Here is a 15,156-nt window from a genome sequence, read left to right as displayed (position 1 = left end):
TTTTACCAGATGTAGTGTGTCATATTCTTCTACATGTATTTCACATTTACACAACCTTCAAAGTGTTTCCTTTCAAATGGTATCAAGAATATGCATATCCTTGTTTCAGGTCCTGAGCTACAGGCATTTAGATTTGGGTATGTCATTTTAGGGGGAAATTTGAAAGAAAGGTCCAATCCTTTTAATAGGAAGGAAATTGTCCAGACCCCTTTTATGTCTATTTTAGATTATGGGGGTATAATCTATATATAATCTATATGAATGTAGCAGCATCTACACTTTGCCTTTGGGTTTCATACTGGTGATGGTTATAGCAACCAGCAATGTGTTTTGTATCAAAAAGTGGGTTGAGCCTCTTTGTATATAACTCTACAAAGCAGTCATGCAGAAACGTCCTATGTATCTATCATCATTCATTCAATTTACACTTACAAATTACCAAACGATTCTTTTTTTGGTGCCTTTTATGAGGAACAACCTACAGAGCTCTCTGAAATTAGATGTTCTGGTCCCCCTTGGTTAGTTCAGAGTAATGATCGGAGACCTCCATGTTGATAAACTTGTCTGTTTTTCTTAATATGTTTTGAATTGTGTATATTTATGCAGGGCTTATCTGTAAAGATAACCTAGTCTCAGTATGACTTCCCTGTCAACATAAAGGTTCAGTAAACAAAGTTTTAGAGTTAATTTCCTGAAAGTCTACACATTTTGCCATGGGGTGTAGAGAAAATACTGCAGTTTTAAAGCAAGTTTTCTGCGATTCTACACATATTGCCATTTAGCAATTTTAGAAGAGATTTCATGACATTCTACTAATTTTTCTATGGCACAGAGAGGAAAATTAGCTGTTAAATAGCTGATTTACTGCAATTTTACACATTTTGCCATAGGGTGGAGAGAAATGTTTGCAGTGTTTAATATGATAATTGAGTGAAACTGACTAACAAAATCAATGGGGTCCCCCAGCCAGTAATTTGACCATGATAACAAACTTAGATAGCTGGCCACTAAACGAACTTAGCAGTCTAAAGGTTTTTAGCTGACATAGGCTAATTGATTGACTATCAGTGACTGACGTAACAAGAGGAAAACTGCTGATGCACAACCACATTTCGAAATTGCACCCCATGTATTCCACTATTCTGAACTCGCAACAGTAAGTTGAGACTCCGATCCGAAGGCCTTCAAAAGGAAGTTTCCAGTTGTCCATCCCTGAATTAGGCCTACTATTAGCCTACAATTTAATGTTTTTTTCCCAATAGAACATTGGGACAATCATGATTGTGAAGCTTTTGCTTGCATCCTCTAAACTCCTCTGCAGAACAAGGGGGCGAGATGGAGCCTGAGCCAGCCCTCTGCTTTTAGTAGACAAAGTGCAACACAGGCTCCTCTGCAGAACAAGGTGGCGAGATGGAGCCTGAGCCAGCCCTCTGCTTTTAGTAGACAAAGTGACAACACAGGCTCCTCTGCAGAACAAGGGGGCGAGATGGAGCCTGAGCCAGCCCTCTGCTTTTAGTAGACAAAGTGACAACACAGGCTCCTCTGCAGAACAAGGGGGCGAGATGGAGCCTGAGCCAGCCCTCTGCTTTTGGTAGACAAAGTGACAACACAGGCTCCTCTGCAGAACGAGAGGGAGCCTGAGCCAGCCCTCTGCTTTTAGTAGACAAAGTGACAACACATGGAGCCTGAGCCAGCCCTCTGCTTTTAGTAGACAAAGTGACAACACAGGCTCCTCTGCAGAATGAGCTGCTCTGTCTCTGACACCTCTATCCTTTCCTCCCCTGCCCTTTTTCTTCAGGATGGGAGCAATCCGCGACGTGATCAAAAGATCTTCATACCATTTCCAGCCCACCATATCAGCCCCTCTTCACTGGTGTCACCTTGAAATACCTCCCCCTTTGAAGCCATATCAGAGATGAGCTGACAGTGCAGGTAATTGGCCCGGTGGAGGTAATGATAGGGAGACCCGAGAGAGAGGACCTAGTACAGAGAGCCAGCCAGGAGTTGGAATCTGTTGAACCACTTCTTCAATTCTTCTATCCATCAGCAAATTTATCAAAGACAAAGTGAGATAAGTGGTGGAAGGAGGTAGAGAGAGAGAGAGAGAGATACAGAGAGATACCGAGAGAGAGATACAGAGAGAGAGAGAGAGTGAGAGATACAGAGAGATACAGAGAGAGAGAGAGAGAGAGAGAGAGAGATACAGAGAGATACAGAGAGAGAGAGAGAGAGAGAGAGAGCGAGAGATACAGAGAGATACAGAGAGATAGAGAGCGAGAGATACAGAGAGATAGAGAGAGAGAGATAGAGAGCGAGAGATACAGAGAGAGAGAGAGCGAGAGAGAGAGAGCGAGAGATAGAGAGCGAGAGATACAGAGAGAGATACAGAGAAAGATACAGAGAGAGATACAGAGAGAGAGAGAGAAGAGCAAGAAGACACTTATAGGTATTAAAGCACACAGTTTATGTATATGACACATTTCTGTGTGAATGTGGCCTATTTTTTTGTGTCAACATTACTCTCCAACCTCAATGATTCCCTCAGAGGTAGCAATTACTGGGTGGTTGCTGGGTAACTTTTCATATGGATTTTTATATCCTAACCTTGGCCTGACTAATGCATGCACCAAAGCCCCATTTGCAGTGAAACAGAGGGAAATAGAGGAAGGGGTAGTAAACTGCGTCCCAAATGGCATGCTATACCCCATCAAGTGAATTACCATAGGGCTCTGGACAACATTAGTGCACTGTGTTAACAGCGGAGGCTCCACTGCCCATGGAAGTGACGGGATGATGATCTACCTGAAGTGGGATAGTGCTGACCATCCTATAAGGGTCGAATGTCAGGAGGGAGCAGGCGGTGTGAGAGCTCTGGAAAATACATTACATTTAATTCCGCTTCAATGTGTGGGCGGCTGGTCTGCTGATTGATGCTTCAGAGAGAGGATTTGTTGCTGCTGTGCTCTCTCAATAGTATAAGAGAGAGAGCTGGTGTGTGAGTGTGTGTTCAATGTATTAGAGAGAGACAGAGAGAGAGAGAGAGAGAGAGAGAGAGAGAGAGAGAGAGAGAGAGAGAGAGAGAGAGAGAGACAGAGAGGCTTTGGGTAATCATGTCAGGTTTCATAGGCGTGGAGATTTATTTCATGCTTTTATTCCGAGGAAAATATTATGAGAAGCACATCCTCCCACCCAGTCAGTCAGCTAGTCCTCTCTCCTCCCAGTCCTGCCACCATCCAGACTCCGAGACAGACTGTATTTGTGTGAGTGATTGTCTTTCACCAGCCAAGCTTCACACTCATCCTGACCACAACCAAGAAATCAATTGGCTGCAGAGCGCTCCCAAAACAAGCTTGGCTTCCATCCCAAATGTCACCCTATTCCCTAAATAGTGCACTACTTTTGACCAGAGCCATTTGTGACCTGATGGAAAGTAACGCACTATGTTAAGGAATATGGTGCAATTTGGGACACAGCCTCGTACTGCGGTAATTATCTAACCAACCAGTCTGGTGGTGAGAGAGAGGAGGAAGGAAAGGAATTTCTTACAGTCCAAAAAAATACACAGAATGAAAAAAATAAGACATGTAGAGACTTGTGAGGCAAAACTCTCTTGAGATAACCTGCTTTACAGTCTGCACCTGGGACGCACACAACTTAGGATAATACAACCCGAAGCAAGGACACACAGAAATAATGGCAGACAAACTCAATGCTGAGGGGTTGTAAGCTCACAAAGTGAATCGTCATTATCCATGTATTATTTTGGCCTGCAAAAAACAAAGATGGGGGATAGAGAAAGAGATGAGATAACACGAGTGAAGAACAGCCCCTGAGAGAGAAAGAGATGAGATAACACGAGTGAAGAACAGCCCCTGAGAGAGAAAGAGATGAGATAACACGAGTGAAGAACAGCCCCTGAGAGAGAAAGAGATGAGATAACACGAGTGAAGAACAGCCCCTGAGAGAGAAAGAGATGAGATAACACGAGTGAAGAACAGCCCCTGAGAGAGAAAGAGATGAGATAACACGAGTGAAGAACAAAGAGATGAGATAAGAACAGCCCCTGAGAGAGAAAGAGATGAAGAAGAACAGCCCCTGAGAGAGAAAGAGATGAGATAACACGAGTGAAGAACAGCCCCTGAGAGAGAAAGAGATGAGATAACACGAGTGAAGAACAGTGAAGAATGAGATAACACGAGTGAAGAACCCCTGAGAGAGAAAGAGATGAGATAACACGAGTGAAGAACAGCCCTGAGAGAAAGAAAGAGATGAGATAACACGAGTGAAGAACAGCCCCTGAGAGAGAAAGAGATGAGGGAACAGTCAGAGAAAGAGATGAGAAGTGAAGAACAGCCCCTGAGAGAGAATGAGAGAGAGACGAGTGAAGAACAGCCCCTTTTAAACGAGTGAAGAACAGCCCCTGAGAGAGAAAGGTGGAGCAGAATGTTGATGAGATCAGGTGAAGAACAGCCCCTGAGAGAGAAAGAGATGAGATGGATTGAGAGAGAAAGAGAGGGACAGTCAGAGAGAGAACGAGAGAGAGATACTTTTAACACAGCCTGGTGGAGCAGAATGTTGTGATCAGGTCTATGGATTCTAAACGAGGGTATGCTGCGCTACTTTCACTAATGACTGACTGTCTGGGAGGAGAGTCCCAGCGTGTGGTTATGTGTGCGTGTCGGGGAGGGGAGTCCCAACACTGCACGCCGTTGGGTGGGGTGTCTAACAACTGAATACATCATGAATCTGCAGATTTCTCTCTTCTGTCAGCATATTTCACTTCAATTTCACTTCAATTTGCAGCAGGATGGTGCTTTTATGTGCCTCAAGTCTTTCTCCCACACCAAAACACCACGTATATTTCCTCACTCCTCTCCTTATATAGTCTCGGGAGCCCAAATTCAGCAACTCATGTAGCCGCCAAGTTTCCATTCCAGAGATTACAAATCACAGTCTGATAGCCTGACCCCGACTTGCCCATTGCCCATTAATAGGCCTTCTAATGAGTGTTTTATGAGTTGTGATCAGAGTTAATTGGGACATGCTTTAGTCGATAAGATTCCTGCTGATTTCAATGCAGTCAGAGTCAGTCGGCTGGTTTACATGCTCGAGCCGCCCCTGCAAATTGACTTGGAGATTGTAAGCAAATTTCAAAGGTCCCTGCGCAGACGGCCTAGACACACAAACACACACAAACCCTAGCCTACAGTCAGGACAACGGAAGGCATTAGCACTTTCACTTTCACTTTGAATACAGATGGAGTGCATTTGGAAAAAATATTCAGACCTCTTGAATTTTTCCACATTTTGTTACGTTACAACCTTATTCTAAGATTGAGGAGTAAAAAAATACAATTGAATCAATTGACACAAAATACCCCGTAATGACAAAGATTAAACAAGCTGAGATTTTTTGGGGGCAAATTTTAATATTACATTTACATAAGTACTCAGACTTTTTACTCAGAACTTTGTTGAAGCACCTTTGGCAGCGATTACAGCCTTAAGTCTTCTTGGGTATGACGTTACAAGGTTGGGACAGCTGTATTTGGGGAGTTTCTCCCATTCTTCTCTGCAGATCCTCTCAAGCTCTGTCAGGTTGGATGGGGAGCGTCGCTGCACAGCTATTTTCAGGTCTCTCCAGAGATGTTTGATCGGGCTCTGACTGGGCCATTCATGGACATTCAGAGACCTGTCCCAAAGCCAGTCCTGTGTTGTCTTGGCTGTGTGCTTAGGGTTGTTGTCCTGTTGGAAGGTGAACCTTCACCCCAGTCTGAGATCCTGAGCACTCTGGAGCAGGTTTTCATCAAGAATCTCTGTGCTTTGATCCTTTAATCTTTCCCTCAATCCTGACTAGTCTCCCACGCCCTGCCGCTGAAAAACATCCCCACAGCAGGATGCTGCCACCACCATAATTCACCGTAGGGATGCTTGGCATTCAGGCCAAAGAGTTCAATCTTGGTTTCATCACACCAAATAATCTTGTTTCTCATGGTCTGGGAGTCCTTTACGTGCCTTTTGGCAAACTCTAAGCGGGCTGTTATGTGCCTTTTACTGAAGAGTGACTTCCGTCTGGCCACTGTGTTCTTGGGGACCTTCAATGCTGCAGAAAATGTTTTGATTCCCTTCCCCAGATCTGTGCCTCGACACAATCCTGACTTAGAGCTCTATGGACAATTACATCGTCCTCATGGCTCGTTTTTTGCTCTGACACGCACTGTCAACTGTGGGACCTTATATGGAAAGATGTGTGCCTTTCCAAATCATGTCCAATCAATTGAATTTACCCCAGGTGGACTCCAATCAAGTTGTAGAAATATCTCAAGGATGATCAATGGAAACAGGATGCACCTGCGCTCAATTTCGCGTCTCACAGCAAAGGGTCTGAATGCTTATGTAAATAAGGAATTTCTGTTTTTTATTTTTAATAATTGTGCAAAATTTTCTAAAAACCTGTTTTCACTTTGTCATTATGGGGTATTGTGTGTAGATTGATGATTTTATTTAATCCATTTTTATTTTGCTCCTTTGCACCCCATTATTTATATTTCTACTTTGCACATTCTTCCACTGCAAATCTACCATTCCAGTGTTTTACTTGCTATATTGTATTTACTTTGCCACCATGGCCTTTTTTTGCCTTTACCTCCCTTATCTCACCTCATTTGCTCACATCGTATATAGACTTGTTTCTACTGTATTATTGACTGTATGTTTTGTTTTACTCCATGTGTAACTCTGTGTTGTTGTATGTGTCGAACTGCTTTGCTTTGTCTTGGCCAAGTCGTAGTTGTAAATGAGAACTTGTTCTCAACTTGCCTACCTGGTTAAATAAAGGTGAAATAAAATAAATAAATACATTTTTAGAACAAGCCTGTTTACGTAACAAAATGTGCAAAAGGGGAAGGGGTCTGAATACTTCCCAGAATGCTCTGTTGGTTGGAACGAACATAGCCCCAGCTAAAGCGAGAGAGAGCAAGAGAGAGAAAGACTTGTATGTACTTTTATGATGTCAAAGCAAGCTATGACACATTGACTCTGCTGTGTATGTATTAATGTATTGCATGCTTTTGAGGTCAAAGATGTTGGGAATTGTCGGAACACCAAGTCTATTTTGCGTGAAGTGTATGTAACCCCCAGGTTACTTTTAGCTCATTCTTGCACAGAATAATTTAGTTACATTGTTGCATCCCCGGCCACCATTTGGACGGTGTTGGATTTGCTTCTGGTTCAACTGGCATAAGAAGTTCCTCTGCTTTTTTCTGTCATCAGTGCTATCTGGGATCCTTGGGAAGTTCCTAGCCTAAACCTAAACCTGAACCCTTAACCATTTTACATTTCAACTTCAATGGGGCAAGGGAGGTCCGAAGGATCCAATGATAGCACAGACCTTTTTCTCTCCTCCCACTCTGAGACTCGACCGTTGGAGATGCTGCGAGAGCCTGAGCTCTGGGTCAGGTGTTTTCAAACTTTTCTTGCCCAGGGACCCCTGTCCAGGCAAGCCGGCGACTATATATTAGCAAAACATCTAAGTCATGTCTTGTCTTATCAGGTGAATGATAATGGCAAGAATGAAGTAATCAACATTTTAAAATGAATAGATTTGGTAGACATTGTTTTGACCTCCCCTTACTTCATTGGAAGAGGAAGTGTAAACTCTAACATAGTCTATTTGCTAGCTTGAAGGTAGCTAAAGTCATCTTAGCAGTGTAAGGAAAACGTTGCTGTTGTAAAGCGCATTTTCTGCAATTCTACAAATTCTTTCATTGAGCTGAAAGACAATTTTGCAGTTTTAAAGCAAATTTACTGGCTAGCTCTGTGATCCTCTGCTCAAACATTATACCAAAATCAATGGGCATGTGTTCTGAATACCCAGTTCTGGGAATTTTATATTAGAGATGGGCTGTTCTGCTTTTTTTACTGACTGATCTTTTCAACTCGTTCAGTAAAATGAACAAATCTTTCGACTAGTGTGATTCAGATTTGATTAGATTTGACTCTAGATTTGATTCAGTAATGCCCAGGGAACGCAGGACCCCCTAACAGCGAACAATGAACTGAATTCTCCACCCGGCTCCTCCGCACACTGGATTCCAGTCAAAGATCGCATTCACTACAAGACCATGATATTTGCCTACAGAGCAGCAAGAGGAACTGCTACTCCCTACCTTCAGGCTATGCTCAAACCCTACACCCCAACACAAGTACCTAGTTCTGCCACCTCTGGTCTATTGGCCCTCCCACCCCTACAGGAGGGCAGCTCCCGCTCAGCCCAGTCAAAGCTCTTCTCTATCCTGGCACCCTAATGGTGGAACCAGATTTCTCCTGATGCTAAGACAGCAGAGTCCCTGCCCATCTTCCAAAAACATCTGAAACCCTACATCTTCAAAGAGTATCTTAAATAATCCCACAGCACCCCACCCCCAAAAAACAAACACTCACTCAACTCCCCCCTACCAGCACTGACTTTGCTGATAGCTACTTCACTGAAGAAAAATGTATTACTTAAGTAAAATGTGATCTCAGGTTTTTTTTTAAATACATTTGCAAAAAATTCAAAAAACCTGTTTTTGCTCTGTCATTATGGCGTATTGTGTGTAGATTGAACGATTTTTAATACATTTTAGAATATAGCGTAACAAAATGTGGAAAAGGTAAAGGGGTCTGAATACTTTCCCGAATGTACTGTACACTGTATTCAACTGACCGGATGTATATGCCTCTAGAGGTTACTTAAGTATGTATGTTTCACAGTGGTGTATGTACGACCTGATGAAGATCAAACTTCGGATCGAAACGTTGTGTTCATTGTGCGTCTGATTAAATCACCATGGGAGCATTTCAGAGTTGTGTACATTCCATTTCTCTTTGATACATTCTTCTGTCCTGCACCTGACATGGTGAATGTGCGTATTTTTCCATTTTTTTTCTATAGACCCACACATACATTTTCACATGCTGGCTGCTTACAGACCACATAGTTTATTATTGCCACACACCTCTTACTAGGCCCAACTTGATAGGAACTCAGGTCCCTCAGAAGAGAGGACTGCAATTTGGTAATTGCAATTTGGTAACTTCAAACTTCAATGTTACCAATTGATAAATAGACATATCAATGTAGCACCACACCTTGTCAAAATCAAAGAAATCAAACAAAGGAAGACATTAACAATGTACAGACTCAGTGACTACAGACCAAGACTATGTAAGCACTGTGGGTCCGGTGAACTAAAGAATGAGCAGCAATTCCTACCCCACTGTGAGTGAGTGAGTGGTTTCAGAAAGCTTCAGAAGGGAGGGATGAAAAAGTGGTCATCAACTCTTTTCAACATGTTTATTTGTGATAAAGGATAAATGTACATTCGTATTTTGGATCGACACAAACTCAAGCACACAAAACACACACACACAAATTTAAGTCACAGGGTACGTGGTAGCCTGTGATGACGGAAGATTAAAAACTGTTCCCTCACAACCTTATCTTCCCTTTAACACCCACAGAAAAAGAGGAGGGTTTAGACAGGTGACATTTTACCAACGCCCCTTCCCTCCATCCACCTATCATGACATTTCCACTTCTCTGTCCTCTGAACTTAACAGTCAGTTTGTGTCCCATAGCAAGGTCATCCTGCACCTGTAGGGGTCAAAGGTTCAAGGGCCCGAGGTTAATGGTCAGGTCAGATAGCTATCGCCAGCCAGCCAGCGATCAGGAACATGCCCCCATAAGGAGCCAATTTCCTCAGCACGGGGTCCTCCGTCAGGGCCTGGTGGTACAAGGACCCACAGAACGCCCCTGTGCCCAATACCAGGAGGGTGCCCGCCTGCAGAGAGAAGACAGGGGAAAAGAGTGTGTGCTTATCTGCTTATTGTCAAGACCAATATGTACAGTTTTTGGCACAAACAGCATTCAAAGTGTCATACAGCATCTGTAAAGACATGTACTTGGTCCACAAATCGCGAATACAAAACAAAACAGAGAATACGTGCAGACGGAGGTGTATTTTCTATTACAACAATATAGTGTTCCATTGAATTATATTATTATAATGATGGGAGGGAAGCATACAGTACATACCACAGCAGGTTTCCTACAGCGAGAGGCACCCAGCAGAGCTATGCTGTGGTAGAAGTGGTACTTGTTGGCCGTCTCATAAAGCTGGGGAGGACAGTTTAACCAGGCAAGTCAGTTAAGAACAAATTCTTACTTACAATGACAGCCTACCAGAAGGCAGAAAGGCCTCCTGCGGGGACGGGGGCTGGGATTAAAGTAAAAAATGAAAGAAAAATATAGGGCAAAAGACACATCACGACCAGAGAGAGACACCACAACACTACATAAAGAGATACCCAAGACAACATCATAGCATGGCAGCAACACATGCCAACACAGCATGGTAGCATCACCACATGGCAGCAGCACAAAACATGGTCCAAACATGATTGGGAACAGACAACAGCACAAAGGGCAAGAAGGCAGAGATAACAATACATCACGCGAATCAGGATAGAGAGAAACATGTTACATTAGAAATCAGCATTGTTAGTGAAGATAGCACCCTGGAGAAGAAGGCTGACGTTTTACGTGTCCCTAACCGATTGTGTTTTTCTGTGCGTATCTTTGTGTTGTTTGGAAATAATTGTTTTACTTATTTTGTAAATAATGTTTCTGCTACCGTATCTTGTGACCGAAAATATTTTCTGGACATCAGAACTGCGATTACTCAGCACAAACTGACAGAATCCTTGTTTACCTTTAACGAGACTAACGAGCCCGACGTGAATGACATATTGCTTTCTTGGGGCCCAGATCCCCGTCATATGTGTGAAGAGAAAGCAGAGAAAAAGGGGCCAGAGGGCGGGCTGCCTTCTGAGAATTCGTAGGCGATTGAATAAACTCCCACTGTCTTCCATTCTGCCTGCAAACGTGCAATCTTTGTCAAATAAAATCGATGACCTACGTGGAAGATTAAAACAACCAACGGGACATTCAAAACTGCTTCACGGAGTCGTGGCTGAACGACGACATTATCAACATACAGCTGGCTGGTTATAGGCTGCATCGGCAGGACAGAACAGTGGCGTCTGGGAAGACAAGGGGCGGTGGACTACGTATTTTTGTAAATAACAGCTGGTGCACGATATCTAAGGAAGTCTCAAGGTTTTGCTCGCTGAGGTAGAGTATCTCATGATAATCTGTAAACCACACAAACTACCTTTTTTTTACCTTTATTTAACTAGGTAAGTCAGTTAAGAACAAATTCTTATTTAACAATTGACGGCCTACCCCGGCAAAACCAGGACGTGTACTGCGAGCATGCGCTGACCAACTGGTAAGTGTCTTCACTGACATTTTCAACCTCTCCTGTCCGAGTCTGTAATACCGACGGGTTTTAAGCAGACCACCATAGTCCCTGTGCCCAAGAACACTAAGATAACCTGCCTAAATGATTACCGACCTGAAACACTCATGTCTGAAGTCATGAAGTGCTTTGAAAGGCTGGTCATGGCTCACATCAACACCATTATCCCAGAAACCCTAGACCCACTCCAAAACCACCCTAACAGATTCACAGATGATGCAATCTCTATTGCACTCCACACTGCCCTTTCCCACCTGGACAAAAGGAACATCTAAGTGAGAATGCTGTTCATTGACTACAGCTCAGCGTTCAACACCATAGTGCCCTCAAAGCTCATCCAGCTTTGGACCCTGGGACTAAACACCTCCCTCTGCAACTGGATCCTGGACTTCCTGACAGACCGCCCCACAGGTGGTAAGGGTAGGTAACAACACATCCGCTGATCCTCAAGACAGAGGTCCCTCAGGGGTGCGTGCTCAGTCCCCAGGCACGACTGCATGGCCACGGCACGACTCCGACACCATCATTAAGTTTACAGATGACACAATATTGGTTGTCCTGATCACCGACAAGACAGCCTATAAGGAGGATGTCACAGGCCTGGCCGTGTTGTGCCAAGACAACAACCTCTCCCTCAACGTGATCAAGAGAACGGAGATGATTGTGGACTACAGGAAAAAGAGGACCGAGCATGCTCCCATTCTCATCGAAGGAGCTGTAGTGGAGCAGGTTGAGAGCTTCAAGTTCCTTGGTGTCCACATCACCAACAAACTAACATGGTCCAAGCACACCAAGACAGTTGTGAAGAGGGCACGACAAAACCTATTCCCCCTCAGGAGACTGAAAAGATTTGGCATGGGTCCTCAGATCCTCAAAAGGTTCAACTGCTGCACCATTGAGAGCATCCTGACTGGTTGCATCACTGCCTGGTATGGCAACTACTCGGCCACTGATCGCAAGGCACTGCAGAGGGTAGTACGTATGGCCAGGTACATCACTGGGGCCAAGCTTCCTGCCATCCAGGACCTCTATACCAGGCGGTGTCAGAGGAAGGCCATAAAAATTGTCAAAGACTCCAGCCACCCTAGTCATAGACTGTTCTCTCTGCTACTGCACGGCAAGCGGTACCGGAGGGCCAAGTCTAGGTCCAAGAGGCATCTAAACAGTTTATACCCCCAAAGCCATAAGACTGCTGAACAACTAAATTAATCAAATGGGCATCCGGACTGCTGCTGCTCTTTAATTACTTGTTACTCTTTATCTCTTATTCTTTTTCATATTTAAAAAAAAACTGCATTGTTGGTTAGGGGCTCGTAAAGTAAGCATTTCACCTGTCATATATGGCTCATGTGACTAATAAAGTTGTATTTGATTTGATTTTGAAGTTGACAAGGAGGAAGGAGGTGGTATAACAGTCCCATATATTAATTAAACAGTATCAAAACAGTGTATTAGTGTATTGGTAGTGGGCGCAATTTATAATATAAATAATGCACTTATTAACAAATTAAATACCAGCCCACTCTCCAACTTTGGGCTAAATACTCTAGCCATACCATACGAAAACAATAACACTTACCACTCTCGAGTAGTCTTCTGGATCTTTGTTTTTGAAACCTGAATAAAACAAATAGGAGGTAGTGTAAAGGGTCATGGCAGCTGAACAGTAAGGGTAGGGCCACATAAAATACAGTGTGTTGTATCCTATGTGTGTGTCACTTGATCATAAAGTGTTTAGCCTACAGCCTACATATCCTTCAGAGCGCAGTTTTTATTAGGCTCGGTTTCATTTACAGTAGTAAATTACAGCCGGAAAGCACAGATACATTGTTATTATGCATTTCTACACCATGCTGTCTGGACAGAACTATCCCATCCCCATGGCCAAATGAGTGACGTGAGCAGCGATAGCCTATCCTGCAGCGTTTACAAAACAGCAGACTGCTTTTAACGTTAACAATACAATTATGCAATCTGTTTGTCATGCAGCGCGCAATGATAAAATGTGGATTCTTACCATGCGCCCCGTATGCCCCCGCTGCGACAGCGAGCGCCCCCGACACTCCTGCTAACCTCTGCACAACCAAAGTGGCCATTGCTGTGTATCACAAGCCGTCGAATGACGTGAAAGATGAAGGAAACTGCGTGCGGTAGGGACTCGTTAGTGAGAGCACATCCTCCTGCAGAGTTGTTTCCTGAGCCAAAATGGCGCCCGCTGTGTTACAGTTTCAGTGTCTGGGATAGATTTCATAACTCTGAATTGCAACCAAATGTTAAAAGTTTTCCCTTTCATCTGTGTAATGCAGTGGCAACCCGTCGTTTTGATCCCACCATGTTTTTGTTGGCTGTTTTGAATGTTATTTTGGCATTAATACATATCCGTGTTCAAACAATGTACAAAAATAAAATCATGGCGTTAATAAAGTCGTATTTTTTGCTTTCTTGAGTAAGGCAGCTCCAACATGCAGGTTTTTCAGCCTAACTCAGTGCTTTCTGTGGTAGTGGGGCAGCCAGCGGAAAATATGTAGCGTAGAGCTTCCTAATGATCTCTAGTTGCGCTGTGATTAGCTTAGTGTTGTGTCACTTATGGGGACACAACGTCACCAAAGAATCTACGGGGAGAGATGGGGAATTGTAGCCTCCTCGATGGGGAATTGTAGCCTCCTCGATGGGGAATTGTAGCCTCCTCGATGGGGAATTGTAGCCTCCTCGATGGGGAATTGTAGCCTGCATGCTTGTCCCAACCAAGCACCCAAGCTAACTGACTAAAGTTAGCTTGCTTGCAAGCTAGTTATTTCCAGACACAAATAAGAGAATACCTCACTCTGTTCATTTTGAACATTGAGTCAAATATAATTTGTTATATAAAGTAGATTTTGTAGCATAAACTGGGAATTTGATATTTTTGACTGATATTATGATTGTCTGTTTGTTTCATATCTGCAAAGTAGTTAAAACGCTGTAAGTTCCACTTTAAACTTTAGGTCACCGTTTACTTTGTGTGCTAAATGTGAAAAGAAATTGCAATGGGAAGTAATTTCTCTATTGTACTACATCATTGATAAGTCGTATACCTCCACTACACTACTTTGATATGCATCAGTAGGGATCAGTGGCAAATTTAGCATGTAAATGTTGGTGGGGCAACCCCCCCCCCCCACAAATGTTAGATGCATGGCAACAAAGCCACTACACAACACAACACAATTCATTAATTGCACTGTAATGGTGACAAACGGTGCCCACAAACTGTTAGGGCCTACATAACAGCCTTCTTTTCAGCACCATGGAGTGAATCCTTACCACCGCTACACCTGGGTATCAGCGGAGCCTTGTCTGGCAGCGAAACAATTCATTCAGCCTCATTTACTGCCTTAAAAAAACCATAGCTGGTATGGCTGACCTCCTTAAACAAATGTGGTTTCCACTGACAATTGAGATGTACAAACTATGGCATAAGGGGACCACATGCGGACAAGAGGCCAATGTACAGGGACAGTTTCCAGTTGTTTTGAATGCGGCAGAAGTCATGCTGGATTGACAGCGGTCTAAGGCACTGAATCTCTGTGCTAGAGGCGTCACCTCGGACACCCTGGTTCGAATCCAGGCTGTATCACAACCGCCATGTTTGGGAGTCCCATGGGGCGGTGCACAATTGGCCCAGCGTCGTCCGGGTTTGGGTTACATTAAATGTAAAAAAATATATATATATTAAGACACTTAAACCCAGACTTGGACCACACACCCACTCCACTGAATAGTGATTGCTTTGCAATGCTTGCAGTTAGCCATG

General features: G+C 43.6%; 1 protein-coding gene across 1 annotated transcript; it reads right to left on the bottom strand.

Moving 5' to 3' along the window:
* Positions 1 to 9,323: 9,323 nt before the first annotated feature.
* tmem256 (transmembrane protein 256) lies at positions 9,324 to 13,615 on the bottom strand. The gene is made up of 4 exons (XM_046329069.1): positions 13,381 to 13,615; positions 12,943 to 12,980; positions 10,079 to 10,159; positions 9,324 to 9,824 (listed from the first exon to the last, which is right to left on the bottom strand). Exons 1-4 carry the CDS (start codon positions 13,457 to 13,459, stop codon positions 9,681 to 9,683), a joined length of 342 nt encoding a protein of 113 aa, XP_046185025.1. The 5' UTR covers positions 13,460 to 13,615; the 3' UTR covers positions 9,324 to 9,680.
* Between the last annotated feature and the right edge of the window lie 1,541 nt (positions 13,616 to 15,156).

This window comes from Oncorhynchus gorbuscha, linkage group LG25 (assembly GCF_021184085.1).
Source record: "Oncorhynchus gorbuscha isolate QuinsamMale2020 ecotype Even-year linkage group LG25, OgorEven_v1.0, whole genome shotgun sequence".
Lineage (NCBI taxonomy): Eukaryota > Metazoa > Chordata > Actinopteri > Salmoniformes > Salmonidae > Oncorhynchus > Oncorhynchus gorbuscha.
The sequence above is the reverse complement of the archived record's forward strand: the minus strand, read 5'-3'. Positions and strand labels throughout refer to the sequence as shown.

Coding starts and splice junctions, on each gene's coding strand:
- tmem256 (XM_046329069.1), bottom strand. CDS start 13,459: ATGGCCACTTTGGTTGTGCAGAGGTTAGCAGGAGTGTCGGGGGCGCTC. Junction 12,981..13,380: donor GGGGGCATACGGGGCGCATG/GTAAGAATCCAC, acceptor TGTTTTATTCAG/GTTTCAAAAACAAAGATCCA. Junction 9,825..10,078: donor GCTGTAGGAAACCTGCTGTG/GTATGTACTGTA, acceptor TTCTCTCTGCAG/GCGGGCACCCTCCTGGTATT.